This window comes from Genypterus blacodes, unplaced genomic scaffold, assembly GCF_046128005.1.
Source record: "Genypterus blacodes isolate CSIRO-AG114 ecotype Tasmania unplaced genomic scaffold, CSIRO-AGI_Gbla_v1 ptg000156l_1, whole genome shotgun sequence".
NCBI lineage: Eukaryota > Metazoa > Chordata > Actinopteri > Ophidiiformes > Ophidiidae > Genypterus > Genypterus blacodes.
Genome location: NW_027466957.1, coordinates 8,238,751 through 8,257,793, shown reverse-complemented (window position 1 = coordinate 8,257,793; position 19,043 = coordinate 8,238,751). Strand labels below are relative to the sequence as shown.

Genomic DNA, 19,043 nt, shown 5'->3' with positions numbered 1-19,043 from the left:
CTGTACTGACCACCCAGTCGAGCCGGGAGATAGGGGGTCTACGTCAGCGACAAACTCACACAGCCACAGCAGAGGTCAGAGTTCAGCCACTAAGATACTCCCTGCAAGCAGAGCTGCCAGAAAACGATTAGGGTTACATGCAGTTTGTAGAGGCAGTGATGGCTTTCAGTTGGGCTTTGCAACTGGATTGAAAAACTAAAACTAAAATACAATAAAGAACAAATATGATGCTTGTTGAAGCTTATGTTTCAGATTTCACATCTATTAAAATTCTCTGTCTACCTGTCCTGTCTGTTCTGTAAATAAGCTGGACAGGACACGTTATGGATGATCTCACAGACGTCTGCCTCTTGACCTGCATGGCTTCAAGGATACCCAAAAGTCTCTTTCCCACACCGGCTGGAGAAACCCATGCGTCACAGCCTGCCCTCCCACCTCCCCACTGAGCAGGAGTTACACTGGTGGGCATGGGAAATACAAAACTATCACTCAAAAGACTGTTTACAGGAGTTTCATATGATTTCAAGTGTCACTTATATTTGCTTAATCTCCATGATTGAGCCAAAAAAAAGCATCATTCAGTAAATCATCTCACATCATTAAGAAATCTGCTATATTGTTTCGTCAGACATCATTATTATCATGCATAAAGGGCCAAAATCAAGCAAAATCCAACAATTGTTCTGTATAAGAGAAGGCAGCTGGGAAAGGTGTGTCTGCAGACTAACATTCATAAGAGCCAGAATTCAAGCACAGGGATCTCGCAAGCTCTTGTGTTATCAATCATGATAAGAAAGATAAGAAGCAGAGCAGCGATTGTGGGCAGGAAAGCAGAAGTGGAAGGAATTATCTTTCAAACGAACAAGTCTTACTTAACCCCCTAACCCCCTTAAAACGGAACATTAAATCCTCACCAGCTGATATTGATATTCAAAGGTTTATGTTCGAGTACAAATACTTTCGTTTATCTGATTTTATACTTTTATCAGTAAGAACAGATGAGGGATTACGAGTCTGTGCTTCAATCTGGAGACAATATGTATAAAAATATGTGGATAATATAAACGAGAGTTAGCCACGCAACATTGTATGTATGTGTGTGTGTGTGTGTGTGTGTGTGTGTGTCATCATGTCTAATGGAGTTGTATTTGACTTAATTATTCTGAGAAGTAAAACTGACGCATTGGATTAAATCCATTTTCCAGGGTCTTTGGTACTTGGACGATGAACATGTTGTATCACTGCTTACCAACAGAGGACAGCATTGCTCCTAAAAAGGTTTTCTCTGGCCCTGGCTTTCCATAATTATATGGGGAATTCCTGTGGTCCCACGTTGTACTGCATGTGAATATTTGAGAGGTATCTCTTATTCCTTGGATTTATAAAGCCGGAGATCGGTTTATTTTCTTTTTTGTATAAAAGATTTTGCTCTGATCCCGACTGATTGAAAGTACATAATGAAAACCTGTTCCCCTAATGTATGTGTGTAACAGACACATGTCTTGTGGTCCACATAGTGATTAAATAAAGTGATTCTCACATCGAGACTAAAAGTGCACCAACATTTTGTTCCTATCTAGGAGAGAGAACACATGTGGAGAAGTTTGTGTCCTGTGAAGATGTTCCAGGTGATATATGAAGACATAAGGAACATCTGGTGAACACACATGAATCCATGGCAACAACACTTGTTTTTCTATTCAATGTCCTCATTGCAACTCCCCAGGCCATTAATATGTGCACAGCAGCTCCACGTTCACACATTACTATATGATAGATTTATTACTATAAAGGGCTCTGTGCACCTCATAGGTCCTGTTGACACGTCATACATTTCCTATTTATTTCTACAGGCTGCCAGGGAAATTCAGACATCTGCACACACACACAATTGCCTGTGTTAAACCATCACTGAATATTAGTAGATGATAATTGTGATAAAGGGGTTTTGGTTTTATTTTGAAATCAAATAGAAAACATACATGTAGTCAAATAGAATAGGCAAACAGGAATTCCATGCACACGTTTGTCACATTAATGCAAACAAAAACAATTTATTATATTATATATGTATATATATTAATTTTATTCATGTTGTGCGATGCAACTGCCTGTTGGGCAATTAAGAATCGTTTAAGGTTCATGCTTCTCAAACGGTTTATGAATCTGACACACTGCTGGGTTGTAATATTTAGCATTGTTGCCCTCTATAGACCAGTGCTGGTATGGCATGAAAGCTTCATATGATAAACTTATGCCCAATGGAGTACAAAGCATTTTTTGGGAAGGACATTACAAAAAGAAAGAAAGAAAGAAAGAAAGAAAGAAAGAAAGAAAGAAAGAATCACCATAATCACATCACCATAAGTCTTCGGCGTCTTCTCGCAGATGAATCTCTACCCGTGTCACTGTGAATAACAAACCGTCAGCATTAGGAGTCGTCCGTCCTCTCATGTGCTCACCTGGTCACATGACAGGATTGTGTGCACAGGATATCCTTATAAAAAACAAAAAGCTTCCTCCTGTAATTGCTCGGCTTTGTGACTTCCTGGACAACAAACGTCTGCATCCTCACACCCTCTTAACATCCTCTCTATAGGTTCCGTACTAATGGGCTGACTCATCTCTGAAGACGTGAAATGTGTCAACACCACGTGTGAACACAATTAATACAGTACAATTTATATTGCAATCATTGTAATTGAGAGAAAATAGGATATCTAGTGTTTAGGTAGTTATATGTAACACACAGCCATGGCCAAGTCATTTCTAAGTCAAACATCAATCATATTACAGTCTCAAATGTGACACAAACAGCTCCTAGATGGACAGTCTTTGTCAGGTGAAGTGAGGACGCCTTGAAGGCAAAAATGTCCCTCTTCTGTCACTCACAGCCTGTGGGATTTCATCCAGCTACGATCCATGGGAATGTGCTTCCTCTTGTGCTTTAATGGACACCTACGCTCATTAGCACCCATTAATACGCTTCAGAATTTAGGTTTGGCCTCACCTTTGAGTCCAAAAGAGCTGATAATGAAAAACAAACGACAGTTAAGTAACCTAAACACACACACACACACACACACACACACACACACACACACAGATTAAATGATATAGACACGTTTATAAAAGAAGATCTCTGTTGTGAGCAGGAGGTCATGCACACTCACATAGAAAGGTTTTGAAGTAATTGTTATATTGTGCATAATGTTATATATTCTGGACAGGCTCTCTACTTCTCAATGAAATACATTCTGTCTGTTGTTACACAAACATTTTTTGTTTTCATTGATGCTTAATAATGTTATTTTAAAATCTTGTTTTAATGTTGATGCTTCATATGTGCTACATGATCTTATCGTCTGCTTTTGTGTCTATTTATAGCTACGTGACAATATTCAATAAAATTTTGAGTAAACATCCCAGTGAAAATAATGACTCATCATTTACAATAAAAAGGCTCACTTTCGTCTCCAGTTTGGAGGTGTGAGCTGAACCAAGTGAGGAGCAGAGGTTTGTAAAACAAGCATGAGTCCCGTGGCTGATGTGAGTCTTGTGGTCGCTAATAAAGAACATCAGGTTGTATGTAGACTTGTGTGCCTGCATGGATAAAAAGAGAGCAATACCGCATAAACAAACCTTCGCCTACAACATCTACAAAAAAAATTTAATTATCACCATAAATTGGGCTGAGGAAAACAACAAAAAACAACTTGACCTTTTCAAAATTCTCTCTGCGAGCTTGAAAGCCATTAGTCGTCTTTTCTCCCTCATACAGTCGCCACAGACACGTTCCTTCCTTCCCTGCAATGTACTGACTGAATAATTCAACGCTGCTCACTGTCCGCTCCTGTTGTGTACCGCAGGAGCAGTGAAGGGGAAAGCTCAATGCATGGGGACGGGCCTTGTTTTCTACGCCTGCGGCCCGAGCGTGCGTCTTATGTAAGGGGGGGGGGGGGGGGGGGATTCAACATCCACGACATCATAACTCCTGTCGCTTTGTCGTCATCACTCTGGGTGAAAAAATCCTGCTCATATCATCAGAGGCCCAACGCAGCATCTGGCTGATCTAGAAGCAGCTTAAGATGTCAAAGAAGCGTCTCATTGAATTTATCACTAATTAATGAAGAAGATAATCAAAACTAAATCACATATTATTGGCCACTGTAGCCATCATTCCCCCTCTGCACGTCCCAGATCTGAAGCCTCAACCAAACATCCTATTATCTCAGTGTCTGTTCTTCTTTGACTCCATATCGACGTCATCTCTCTCTCTCTCTCTCTCTCTCTCTCTCTCTTTCTCTCTCTCTTTCTATCTCTCTGTCTCTCTCTCTCTCTCTCTCTCTCTCTCTCTCTCTCTCTCTCTCTCTCTCTGTTTCTCTCTCTTTTAAAAGAATTGAAGTCCAAAATGATCTTGTTCTATAAGCATCTCCTCTTCCATTCCATACATTGAAAGTGAGAACTGTTTGCATTAAAACGTAACTGCAGCTTCTGTATCTTTCACTTGCTCGGTGAAAGATACAGGTTTTCTTCTACCTTGTATCCTATGAGCCGTCTTGAATGTGAGGATTCAGCTGCTCGTGTTTGAATTATTTAGCAAACCCCCACTTGTCTGAGTCCTCACAGGTGTTTGTAAGATTGTTTCTCACGATTTCACAAATATCTGACCCCAAGAAGTTGTGCTGGATTACAAATGAGCAGTGAAATAATGTTAGTGTGAGCTCTCTTAACCCTTTATCGAGCAGGCCCTGAGGGGGGTCCTGGTTTATCTCACACTCACTGATTGTGAGAAAATACAAAACGTTTCATGAGATTAAAACAGATGTCTGATAAATGCAGAATGCTGATAGACACAAATGCACTTTTTTCACAAGAAGCAGAAATAAACGCTGCTGAACTCCGCTGACCAGCTGTCCAACTGTCCAACTGTCCAACTGTGTTGCTCCAATGTCCCTCACATGCACAAGAAGGTAACGCGAATAAAGGAATAAATGTTTGACTTGCAGGTTAATATTCAATTACTCAGTATTGATTGTGCATTCTTTACATTCCAGAGATTTCAACACCCATGACTGTCACTCATAAAACTGAACACACACTTTGGTACACAATATGAGTTTCTTTTCAGTGATTATGTTCCAAGGCCAACCTTTATTTACCACTCAGTCATTCTTTTCTCTTTTTTCTTAGGCGAGCGAGCTGCTAAACAAAAGGTTACTGTTTACTTACCGTCTTTTAAATAGGTTTCTTCAAATTGCTTAATCTTGTTACCAATGTGAGAGAGGAAGATGTTGATCTCCAGCGTTCTTTATGTGCTAACTGGCATTTCAATGGAAAAATGTTTAATCTGATGCCCAGAATAAATATACATAGAATGGAATTGAAGTTTGTTTCAGAACGTGAAAAGCAGTGTGTAGGAAAGTGTATGTGTGTGTGTGTGTGTGTGTGTGTGTGTGTGTGTTGGCTCACAACCTTAGGCAGCAAATTGTCTCCAGTCGGAATGTCATGTGTCATGGGACTGGCAGGACAAAACACAGTCCAGTTTGCAATTGACAGAGACAATGATGAGAAATGTGTGTTTTCCTGTGTAATCTCAAAATTATACGCTAATGATTTGACCAAATGTAAGGTTCGGGGGGTTTAAGACCAAACTAGGTCACCGACATTGTTTTTCTGTAAACTGGAGCATTTTGCAGATACTTGGCATTCAATTTGTAGGTTGTGGTTCCATTATCTGTAGACTGGAGCCTTAATGATCCACAGAACAGCATACATACACAATCTAGCCACATAATGGGAAGCAGTCATTGAAAAAATGGAATCCTATGAGACTGCTGTGTACAGTATGCTGATACAGGTACGCACTGATGTAGTAAATTAAAGTACACTGTATGTGTGAGTGGCACAATAAAACCTGAGGATGGCAGCTGTTTGAGGCACATAACGTCCACAAGCAAGGCAGCAAAAGCAGAAGTGACACAGCTGAGTCACTTTGAAATCTCCCAGTACTCAACATTGAGGGGAAATGGGATGGAAAGCTGCCTTTCATACGCTGCTATCCAGGCCACTGCCCTCACAGCCTGTGGTGAAGTGCCAGCTACTGTACTTCATCTGAAACACAGAGCGTCTGTTTCCACCACTGAGCTCTGGGCTCATCACCTGATCTCTCACTCACACTAACCCAACAGTGAATATGATCAGGACATCAGGAGAAGAAATTAGTCTTGGCTATATCAAAACAATCCATATACTGTGTGTGAAGACAATGGGCCTATTGAAATTATTTGAAATTAGTGAAAATCACTGCTATATTGGTAAACGGGCTTTGGAATGAGGACATGTTGTTGATTGTTTAATCAGTGGGCCACATGAGTTTATTTGAAATAAAATAAAATAAAATAAAATAAAATAAAATAAAATAAAATAAAATAAAATAAAATAAGATAAAATAAAATAAAATAAAATAAAATAAACAAAATAAAATAAAATAAAATAAAATAAAATAAAATAAAATAAAATAAAATAAAATAAAATAAAGTAAAAGTTCTAGCCACTGTGTGCAGAGAATCCCTTCTCCCTTTGTATCCATTATTTCTGAATAAAGAGCAGGCTGAAATGCTCCTGAGGGGGATTAGATGCGAAGATCTCTGTAATCCGGTTGGAAACGCGTGCAGGCGGGCAGGGAGGAGCTTTGGGAGCCGGGAGGAGGTGTGGGGTCTGGTCCTCTGCTCAGCTCTGTGCTGCTGCTCTGTGAAGGTTTGTCCCCCTGGCAGAGCAGCCATCGGACGCATGCGCCCCTCTGTGCCCATGACTCTGTTCCCACCTCAGGAGCGAATCGGGATGAAGTTGTTACCTGCTTAAAGGCGCCGCCGGTCGGTGTGGAAAGAAAGAAAAAGAAGAAGGAGAAGGAGAAGAAGGAGGAGGAGGAAACAGTTGCACGTAAAGTTAAAAGCAGTGAGACCTGGAGGAGACGACAGGATTAAAAGAGGGGCAGAGCTGTGTTTTAAGCGGACAGAGCGGATTAGATCCCCCCCAGGCAGAGGAATCATATGGCGAGTATTTAAAGATGCGGGAACAGCTGCAAGAAAAACATCAACAACAACAACAACAATCTGGATTCTAATCAGGAGGTATTCACATGTGTGGAGTTGTGAGGGAAGCATGTCCTGGATGAGAAGAAAGGTGAAAATGTTCCAACTTGGAGTGACACCCAAGCGTCCTGAAGAAGTTTTCTGTCTTGTAGGATCTACGCGCGATTCAGTGGAGCTAACGGCTTTGATTTGGATCTGAGGGAGTCGCCATGTCCAAAGTCGTCCAGAAGAAGAACCACTGGATCACCAAAGTGAACGAGTGCTCGCTGGTCCGGGACGCCCGCGGGGAGCTGAACGTGGATCTGCGCGGCGGGGCTGAGCACGGAGAGTTTCCCTACATCGGGCAAGTTCGAGGGGATGCTGTGCTCTGCCGGGACGGGCAAGTGTGCGAGGGGGAGCTGCTGCTGGAGGTGGAGGGGCTGTCTGTGCCCGGACTGCCGCTCTATGACATCCTGTCCGTGATCAGGAGCTGCAAAGGTCCAGTCAGGCTGAGGACCGTCCGTCAAGGTGAGAGAATGAGGAAAGTGGAGGATGTGTGTGTGTGTGATACAGATAGAGAGGGGAGAGAGAGAGAGGGAGAGAGAGAGAGAGCCTAAATAGATTGAAAGAGAGAGAAAGAGGAGAAATCCCATTGGAAGCAGTTTCATAATTGCCATTACAAGCACATGAAAGTGAAGCACATGCATGTAAAGTAGGACAGAACAGCGCTGCTCATCTTCATCCAGTCTGCACTTCTTGCAGGGTCACAGATGTGCAACACACTGATTCTCCTGACCTTTGGGCATGGGGCAAAGTTTTGAAGCGGGGCCCCTCTGCTTAAAGTCAAACCATCACTGCCACCCTTTACAGTAGAATGCGGTCGTTTTGACTCACAGTGATCGCGAGCGATGCTGCTTTGTTGTTTTAAAACCTCCACAAAGTGAGGGATGCAGAGAGAGAGAGGAGGAGAGATGGAGAGAGAGTGGGAAGGTTATTTCTGGAAGGGCTCCCTGTGTTTGAGATGACCCATTGCCTACGGTCTGCTGCACATCTGTCATCTGTCACAGCTACAGGGGGAAGAAAGTCCAGCTTCTTTGTCATTTTCTTCAGCGTTTTGTGCGCATGTGGCCACTGTGTGTTTCGTTTGTTGTGATCCACCCATGCTGAGTCTGTGTTTCTGCTGCGTGATACATCCAGATCCTCCTGAATCAACATGTTCATCACGAGTCCAAAGCGTTTGTGTATATTGTGTATAGTTCAACGATCAGCCTCAGATTCTGTTTTTTACACATTCACTAGTTCAGTTGGACACACACACGGGCATTATTGCACAAATTGCTGCCCACTGTGGGAATCATTAACTGGGTTATATAACAGAGGTTTAGTTTCAGTGTAGAGTCTTTGTGATGTGCTGTACGTCCATTAGTGACTCCACAAATGAATGCTTGACCTCTGGAGCTGAAGATCCAACCACTCTGGCTCTTTACCTCGCCTTGTGTTTGAACTGCACAACAGGCATTTGTTTACTTTTGTTTGACGTCAGACATGTCAGCAAATACATTACGGGAAGATTTAATTATTGTTCATTAAGAATTTCTCAAATGATGATGACCTTTTTTATGAGATTCGCGGAATTTCTCAACTTTTCATTCATGCTTCTTTGTAAAGACAGGGGATCGCCCGAGACAAAGAGCGGATAAAGTGACGTTTGGTTCTGACTGTGACCATAAAGGATATCCTGACCTTTTTCTTGGCTTTTTCTTGTATGAGTCAGCAGATTCCTCTTGGCTCTAATTAAAGGCAGGGGATATTGTTTGACTATCTGGGTAGCTCACTATCTCACAAGACGTCCATTGTGCCTGAGCTTATTGGGCTCCCATGCAGAACTGGCAGCAGTACTAGCAGGGCCCCCTGGGGGAAAAAGGGGGGGGGGGTTGATCAAGCTTGTACCAGACCAGATGACAGACGGATCTGGTCTCTCTGACTCTGCTTTGCTCTCCAAAGGCTCGAGGGTCCTATTACAGGGGCCAAATCACCTCAGTGGGATGAAACTGTATCGGTGTGCAGGTAGGCAGGTCATTGCTGTGGTATAACGCAGCCCTCAGGTGTGCTGCTCCCACTGAGGAATGCAGCGACAAACCCACACACACACACACAAGAGTGAGGCATGAAGGTGGAACATTCCACCCAGGCTCTAGTGGGCTTGACTCTGAGTTTTCTTTAATCTCTTTAAATTGCTTTTAAATTAAAGGGAATGAATGAGATGTGTGAATGTGAAGGATTTATACAAGCAACAATCTTAAGTGGAATTTCGCCACAATAAAACAGGGGAATACTACTTAGGTGTCAGGTTTATAACTGTTAATACAGCCAGGAGGTGAGTTATAAAAAGGTTTAGGGTGTGACGTTATTTAGAGGCTAAAGTACAGTAGAGGCAAAGTTTATTGTTCATCCCTCCAAAGCTGAAAGAAGACACCAGGACTTTGACCCACTAGTGACGCTCTTATCTTTGTGTATCAGTGGAAAGCAGCATACAGGTGGACGCTTGTTAGCATCACAGTCTCGATTCATTGATGCTCAGCGTTTGATAACAGTTCGTGCTTGAAAAGTTACATCAGGTCGTTTGAAATGATCACACTGACAATTGTTATATGGTGTTAATATGATGAGCATGTAATCTAGGAAGGAGTTTCAGCTACTCGATGAACTGGAGTGGTTTTGTACTTTTACTCCCTTACAGTTCAGAAAACATTTCAAAATAAGAGATAAGATAAGATATAGTCAAATAAAATATCCCTTATGTTACTTCTTTACTTCTGTCCTTACTTATTCACATCCCTTTTCTTTTCCTCTTCCTTTCCTTATCGGTTGTCTATTTTCTCATTTTCTTCATTCATTCTGTCTTTACTTCATTCTCTGAGTTGTTATTCCTTCCTTCTCTCATTATTATGTCCTTTCATCGTTTCCTTTCCTATTTGTACCCTTTGTTCCTTGTTTCCTTCCCGTTCCAACCCAATTAACATCCCCCTGATTTTAACTGGACTTGTATTCCTCTACTGTAGTCGTGCTACTAAACTACATTATTTGAGTACTTTTCTTTTATTGCTGGTTGATTGTGGTATAAGTCACTGCTCTGTAGTCCAAGGAATCCAAAATTAGGAAACAGGTCGGAACACAAGTGTTGTGATATTTTGTTTTACATCTGTGAAATTGCTCTTGGCAGTTAAGTGAACCACAAACCCCTCTGGCACCCGTTGCTAATGTGTCTGTGGTTTATGGTGCCCTGGGTGCTGAGTGGGTTTGTCCAGGTGTCTGTTTGCTACCACCACCCCCCACACACACAAGGGGAGAGGGGGGATCAAGGCTGCCTGCTGGCCAGGATAGATGCCAGTCATTCCTGAGAAGGGCGGTTGGTTGGGTGCACAAGTCTGCTGGTACGTCTGACTGAAACATCCCAAAAGTATTTGACCCCCTAACTCTCTGTTTGGGCACCTGTTGTAGTCCAGCTGTATGGAAAGATGATCAGGGAGGCCATCCATCTAAAATCCCCCAAGCTATCGTGACAGCAAATATCTGTCCTCCTTAAGTTTCCTTGAGGAAGACACAGGGTATATAGGAAGTCCTTGGGTGCTGGTCTATGTACTGTGTACTCAAGACTGAACCTTCAGCTCAGGCTTGAGGGAGACAGCAAATGTTTTGTTGTTTGATTATTTGCACCGTGGTCTGTTGTGCACATTACATATTACACTATAGAGGTAAAGTGGATGTGAGAGCTTTGCAGTCACACATCTTTTTATGTCTCTTATAGTTTCTTAGCTATGAAGAATTGTCAGTTTTGATTAAGAGCGGCGGGCTGTATGCTTATATCCCTGAAAGGCTTGTCGGAGGATTGTGACATGAATCCTGCAGCTATCTCTCCTCCTCCTCCTCCTGCTCTTGCTCCTCTTTGTGCTCTCCGCGTGTTCTCCATTCCTTCCTTTACCACAGTCCTGCATAATGTCTATTAGCCAGCCAGACAGCTTGACCTCTCAGATGTTGCATATTTTTCACACGTTCCTCCTTCTGAAGCATACAAGTGCCGCAGACCCACAAAGTACAAGTCGGCGGCTCTCTAAAGAAATAGACATCCTCAAATGAGCTGTTAGAATATGCACATGTCCATACACACACCCTCTAACACACACACTTATCTGTGTGTGTGTTTACAGTTGTACACATTGGAATTTCACTATGGCTTTGGTGAAGTAACTCCCTAACCTTAATAGCAATTGCAACATGTCACACATACGCAAACAAGTTGGAATGTGAAAATAGAAATTTCCACTCAGGGGAATGCCTTGATAAGGAAGGTGAATATGGGGAATTCACACACAGACATGTGATTAAGCTGTTTTAAGTGTGGTGAGACTTTAGCGCCCAAATTGTTCATCAATACTTGAATGTAATAGGAATGTGAATGCTTAGAAATTACATCACTTTGTATGAATGCTGCAGGCGGTAAAGGAGAGTAAATGTGTTGGTGCAGTGGGTTCCTGAACAGATACCATGACTGTTATCAGAAATACATGTGTAGGAGACTGGCTAGCTCCCACAGTGTTGCTTTGCTGCTCATGGAGGTTCATGTTTCACGTCCATTGGTATTATTTCATAGATCCGACAGCTGAATTCAGATTTCTTTTTCAGTTAAGCAAACGGATCAGAAGCCTATGGAGGACCTGTGGCCTCCACTTTGCTTTTAACTTGTAAAATAAGCCATTGTAAGGTGTAAAGAAGTGAAGTTGAAGTTGTCCTTCATGTTCATGTGAAACATCGCAACATTTACTGGTGTAAGTATGAAGCTAGTATGTTAGCCAGTATGAATCACTGTACCAGCTCTTGAAGGGCAACGTCCTGGGTTTACCTTTCTGGCTTTATGAGCTGAGAGGGAGCTCTGAATGCACCATTAGTTTTGGTGTCAGGAGCATGGAGTCCTTAAAAGGAAAGCGTAAAAGTCATTGAAGTTGGAGTTACAGGGTTTGCACAATATGGAAGCCATGCATGGAGCACATTACATTTATCACGTTTACTCGTGCACTTAACATAACGCCATCTGGTAATACACAGTTTTATTATTTGACTGACAGCTTTGTGGTAATCACACTCGTGTCCAATTAAAGTGTGAAAATTGCCTGTGTGATGTGTATGTTGTATGATCTTCAGTGTGACAACATACATGTTTAATTAGCACAATAAATTACTGAATTTTGGACAAGGTGAGTCGACACGTCTGAGGCCAGCCAGCATACATTCATATCTCTATAGTCATATTTTTTGTCAGGTTGTCATATTTAATTCTCCGTTTTCATGTTTATAAGTTATTAAAAACCTGAAAAAACATATAAAGCGGTAAATTAAACCCCTGCCAGAAAATAACAGAATACATAAAATGAATACTAAAATAACTATAAATGTCTTCTCTTTGATCTTCCAAGAAGATCTGCTCAATCTGCACTCCACTAAATATTTCATAATATTGAACACGCTACAGTGCATGACAGCTCTCGGGTTTTGTCTCTGAGGCAAAAAAACACAAGTGGACAGAGTTAAGCACTATCTGACATAAGAACTAACATCACCAAAACACCTTTAACCTAGAAAAGTGTGGATCCGAGCAGATAAGCAACTTCTGCTGAACTATAACAGCACTGTGGCAATGCTGTTATATACGCAAAACTGACAGCTGCATCTGTTTTGTCCATACATCTGTAAGTTTCTGCATCACCTTCTGGTTGTGTTGCTCTCCTAAACTGTTGGATATGCATTGCTGCCTTCTACAGTTTCCACACACGCAAATTACATTATGTCCCATGGATCATGCAGTGCTTCTTCACACACTATAGATGAGCTATAAGGGCAACAAGCCTGGTACCTTACAGACACACCCAGGACTCTGGCTGCCATCCTGAGAGTCGCAGAGTGAGTGATGGAGAATCTCTCCGAGCTCAGTTGAGGGAAATACTGATAATATTTAGTTGTAGAAGTTCCAGTGTTGTTTTGATTTACTTCTCCTCTGAGCTGTAAATAGCCAAACACTCCAGAGACACAGAGGTAGAGTGCAGCCTCCACCCAGCCTGCAGGGACGGCCTGATGATCAGGTGATCTAGACCTCATTACAGCTATAAAGAACTCTCTCTCTCTCTCTCTCTCTCTCTCGCGCTCTCGCTCCCTCTCTCTCTTTCGCTGTCTTTATTGCAGTAAGTGTAGTACCACAAACTCATACATGCGCACACAGATGCTTCTAGTAGGTCACATATTCAATCAAACACATGCACACACAAACACACACACACACACACACACACACACACAGTGGACTGGGGTCCTACATAGTGGAATTGACATTTAAGCTGCGCTACTCCTAGATTCACACATCTGGAAGGGATTATGCACCATTACTGGCCTGGGTTTACACCCATGAATCATAGTTTATGTGTTGCTTTGGTTTTGTCATGTTCGGCACAGTAATTACACCTTTTTTTAAAGATGCAAATAGAATATGGTGTGAGAAACACTTTAATTTTCCTAGAGGTCTTCTGTCATCTAGATATTTTTGAGTAGCTGCACTGGGACATCAGAAATCTTGATATTACAAAATTGTATTTGATTTTAAAACTAATGTGTGAAAAAGAAATCCCTTAAATCAACAATGCTTTATTTAATGTGCAAGACCATTTTTGTTATTTCTCTCTGTTGAGGTTTTCAGATCATCCTTAGGAGGATTTCTCCTCTGCTGATCTCTCTATCCCTCCCCTCCTCCGAGTCAGTCAATCTCCAGAGATTCAGGTTGCTCATAAGCTCTTGAGAGGTCGGCCTGAGCCGGGTCAGTTCACCAGCATGTAAAACGCTTTATGCACTTTCATCTGACATTGTGACACTAATGGTCACATTGCTGTTTATTCTGAATATTTCCACAGTTGAGGGTCGACTCAGTTTGATCAACCTTTGTATTTTCCATATTTTCGAAATTTTTATATAGCAACTGTATAATGTCAGAACATGTTTTTGTAGTTGTACCAGCTAAAATTATCTTTGAATTGCTCTGTTCCTATTTAAATAAACTTATAAATAGATACATCTTTCAAGCTGAACAGAGTCAAATACAGTATATGGTAGAGGACATTAAAGCAGTGCCGGCCCCAGAAGCAGCTTCCTCGGGGTCCATGATGGTCAAGGACCCACATGGTAAAGCATTCAACTTCTTAGAGGCTCACAGCCAAAACGCCACATGAAGCTGTGATGTAAACATTTACACTATTTTACTTCTGTGGATGTCTTGTTAAAATATTGCAGGAATGTGTCAGGTGAGGCTGTTGTCTGTCATTTATATTCATGAGCTCTTTCGTAGAGCCCTCTAGTGGCAGACTTATGTATCAAGATTGCTTCTGGCTGCAGTTAAAGTCCTCACGGCTCATGGTTGTCAATCACATCATAACAGAGATGTTCCATCGCATTGCCAGTTTGCTTCACAGCTTTGAAGAATAATGAGGGTCACTAAGGTTCTTCTTCTCCATATTACACCTAAACCCACATGTACACAGAGTCAGTAAGCAGCGCAGGCTTTGATCTTTGAGCTTTGGTAGACCCCAACTACGATTTCCCATGATCTGCTTCCAGACACTTTAACCTGTAAGGGCTGGAAGAGTGAAGTCACACTGGTGGACTGACAAACTCAAACAGGTGAAGAACCAACTGCCAAGGATCAAACACCTGTGATTTGTGTGTGTGTGTGTGTGTGTGTGTGTGTGTGTGTTGTCACAGCACCAAAATGATCTCTTCTATGCCGTATGTGTGTGTGTGTGTGTGTGTGTGTGTGTGTGTGTGTGTGTGTGTGTGTGTGTGTGTGTGTGTGTGTGTGTGTGTGTGTGTGCTGGTAGGATGTTTTATCTGAATCAAAGCAGCTATGCAGGAACCGGCTGATATTCTCATTAACGTCAAAGACCTTGACAACTGTTCCGGTTGCTGTGGTTCGCGTTAGTCACAGAGCCAGGGAAGAGGGCTACAGCCAAGGAGATGATTAGTGCGTGGCCTGAGAAAATACACATCTAGTTACTTTAAGAGTACAATGATTGATCAAGGCTAAAAGATGAAAAAGTACCATCTGCCAGGGTTAGAGAAGTGTGTACACATTCATTCAACAGAATAAATGTTCTGTTCAGCGTGAGATCGAACCTCCTCAGCTGCTTACACACTCTGTCATTGATGTGTTGCACGTAAACAGATGTGTGTGCAGCTGGAACTCATCGGCATAACATCCATAAGACATCACTCTGTTCTGTGCCTTTTTATTATCAGGGAATTGTGGGTTAGCGTTACCGGATCAGAAGTGCATCAGACAAAGCACAACTTCAGAGACAGCTAGTTAACAAAACCCAGTACAGGACCATGTTCCAAAGTTGATGGGATTCTGGGTTTTGGGTCACATATTTGGTCAATTATCAGATGATAAGGGATCAAATATCTGTTATCTTAAAACCTTGTTGTTGACGTACCCGGTGGTCTCCAACCCAAACCGAGTGCAGATTTGCTCTTTGTAATGGACCAGAACTGTTTGCCAGCTTCTGTTGTGTGGAGGGGGAAGAAGTGGCCTTGCTCTTCAGCTGTTCCTCAAATGCTGGCTTCCATCTGGCTGTGCTGAAAGGCTGAGAGGTGTGGTGGAGGAGAGGAGAAGTACTTCAAACGCTGAGAAGGTCAGGCAGGGTCACGCGTGTTTAGGGTGAGATGGAGTGAGACAAATGAGGATGTCAAGAAGAAGTAGAAGACCACACTGGTGATTTACTATGTTTGATTCTTTCTGGGCTGTAATTTGCAGGCAATTTTTTCACTATTCTAAGGGATTTTAGGCCCAGTTGTCAGGGAAATATGGTTCTTTGCATTTCACTTTCTAAGGTGGATTGTTTGTTATTGTTTCCGTGGTCAAAGACTTGCATATAACACTTTCTAATCTTTTGTGTGTTAAATTCTGCCTTTCTCGTTGCCACGGAGAAGCCAGGAAAAGCTTTTAGAAGATGGAATGTTTTTGCTATGTTTAGTTACTCGTAATATACATCCTTCCTACTCTCAGTCCTTGAACTCCTCACAGACCTGCAAGGCCCTGAGTAAAGCACTGGAACAAGTCCAGACCTATTGTCATCTGGCCTCTACTGCATTTCTTATTATTACAAAGGAAGTTGAAAGGAAAAAAAAGGTCTGTAATAAAAATCAGATCTATTCTGTACTCTCATTGTGAACCACTAGTCTGTATGCGTTAATTTAAATGATATTTAGCATAGAAAATAGGCTCTATCAACAGTTTTATGGTCAGCTATTGGATCCCCTCATAAATCTTCCTAATAGGTTTGTCGGATGTGCCCTGACCCAGTGTATGGATGTCCATTATGGGAAACAATGGGAGCTCATTATGAGAGTGCTCAGAGAACAAGGACTTGGCGTATTATATCACATCAAACACAATGAATCAGGGCCCATTAAGGCCCACACTGCAGCCACAATTAAACTGTGCAGAGGGCAACTTAAAGCCAAGGATGCCCACATGAGTCTGGACAAGAGAAGAAACTCTCCATCTCATCTCATCATCTCTAACTGCGATCATGTTTAAATCTAGATCATGCTTTATTTTAGGTTGATGAGTATTTTATTAGATTTATTGATAAATCATTATTTCCAATCAACAAGATCTTTCAGGGTTTCTTTCTGTTTTGTTTTCCATCCTATTTGCCGAATCCTAGTACCAACTCTTGAAACAGTTTGCTCTATAAGTCTTAAACAGCTTATTTTTCTCTTGTGCACATGTTTGTTTTGAGGGCGAAGACACTGACTACATGACAGATGACTTTGCTGTTGCATTCACGGTTTTGTGGTTCTTCATATTAGGAACATCAGTGGGCAGCTGTTAAAGCAACAGTATATATAACCTTCTAAAAGCACTACTCAAGTCCTAAGACCTTGCTTGGAATCCATAAAATGCCTCTGTAGCACCTCCTACTGATGGAATCTGGCTTTGAAATTTCAAACCCCTGTTCATGTTTTGTGTTCCGTGGTGGCTCCAGTTTTCAGATTTTACTTCTGCTTTGAACTAAACTTACTTAAGAATCATTTCTGTAATAGTGAAATTAATGTAGTCTTCATTTTGTTGGAAGAAGCAGAACTTTTATTCGTTTGGAGTAACTGCTCTGTATCTATACCGGCTTTGCTCAACCGCAGAATGAGCACTCTTATTTATTCACCACCTCTAAATTATAGCATGTTGTGTAAACACTTTGTGCTGTTTAGCTTTAAAGACCAACCTGCCATTTCCTTTGTTTGTTCGGATCAAATCCCTCCATTTTGCATGTTACTGTTTACAGGCAGTGCTACTGAAAGGAACAGACTCTTCTGTTCTCTGGACCATCTGTCATATCCTCACTCAGGGGGAAACTTCATTGGGCAGATTTAGGCAATGAATCAATCATGTTTCATCACCAACAGTGCATTGTAGCTTGGGAGAGGACCAAGAGCAGCAGCTCACATCCCAACATCAATGTGTCGGCGCTCGCTCGCTCCACGTTTGTGCTCATCTTTCACATAATAAATGAATTGACAATCTCAGAGTTTCCTTCTCTTCTTCTTCTGCTTCCCTGTGCATTTTCATGTATGTGATTATGTTTTCGCCCCAGTGAAATGATGATGATGATGAGTTGAAGAGGCAATACTGTTCTCTTGAATTACATATCAGTGGAGAGTTTGTAGCATTAGACAGGACATGCCCCGTACATCCAAGACCTCTCTAATGTAATCTAAGCCATTGATCGGTGGCTGTCAATCTGTTCATCATCTGCCAGCTTCGCTAGAGGGAGAGGGAGAGAGAGAGAGAGAGAGAGAGAGAGAGGGGGAGAGAGAGAGAGAGAGAGAGACGCTTTACTCCACTGGTTCTAAATCATTTTGTATTTTCCTCTCTTTGACCACGTGAAAATAAAAACTGTAATCTTTTGCAGTGTTGCCTCACTTGCCGGTTAAATCCACTTATTTTTTTATTTTTTTTGAGCACATTAGCTAAATCCACCGACAAATATGCCCAGCTGGCATTTTTTTTAAATAGTGCTCCCCCTCAGCAAAATGCTGTGGTGGCAGCATCTATGGGGTAACTAACTGAGGGATTTCACATGACATATTCATTTAATGATTCTCCCTGTGGGGCCTGTTTGTCTGTCAGAAATGTTCCTACACACAGGCCAGTATATCTGATGGATCGCCCCTTGGATAGAATGTCTATTTTTGCTAATGTGAATGTTCTATATATATTAATTAATATAGCTTTTTTTAACACGGCGGAGCACCCCGATATAGGTCAGTGTCTCGTCTCTTAGTCTGGTTTGCTAGCCGGAGCATTGCTGGCCTCTCTCCGTATGGTTTCCCACATCAACAGCACGAGAATCCTCCTCAATTACACCCTCCTGGTACAAATTAGCGGTTGCTGCACCCAGTAAAAAAGCTTTACCCTTCCTTCATTCGAGTGCATCGAAAAACTATAATTCAAAGGTGATTTCTGGTCTTGTGTGTGGACGTGGTGTGTGTGCCGAGATTCATCATATCAGCTGGCTGGCGATGACACACTCGGACGTCCCTGTGGTGTGATGTGTTCCAGTCTGCCGGTGCAGCGAAAGGGAGGATGGGAAGGAGTATCTCATCTCCGTGCCGTCGCCCGTGGACATGGGCTCCTGTGAAAGAGGCGAATGTAATGACAGAGGGCCCTTTTGTGTGCGGCGGCCATGCAGGCAGTGACATTTAACAGAGGCAGCCAGTTAGAACTGATGGCCTGCTCACAAACCCACATAGCGATGCTTGATGCTTTCTATGGGCGGCACGGAGGCTCTGAGCTGTGTGTTCTCATACGTGTAGCCCAGGGGAGGGGAACATGCGGCGCACACATCAACTCACTGGAGCTGTTTTCTGTGT

General features: G+C 42.2%; 1 protein-coding gene across 6 annotated transcripts in view; it reads left to right on the top strand.

The window, feature by feature from the left end:
* The first annotated feature begins 6,773 nt into the window (after nucleotides 1–6,773).
* The window catches only part of LOC143013364 (membrane-associated guanylate kinase, WW and PDZ domain-containing protein 1-like), a 60,567-nt gene continuing 48,297 nt past the window's right edge, over nucleotides 6,774–19,043 (top strand). For all 6 annotated transcript variants that reach the window (XM_076166957.1, XM_076166959.1, XM_076166955.1 and 3 more), the window contains exon 1: nucleotides 6,774–7,601. In XM_076166957.1, the coding sequence (XP_076023072.1) occupies nucleotides 7,304–7,601 (298 nt within the window). In that variant the 5' untranslated portion in view covers nucleotides 6,774–7,303. The remainder of the gene's footprint in view (nucleotides 7,602–19,043) is intronic.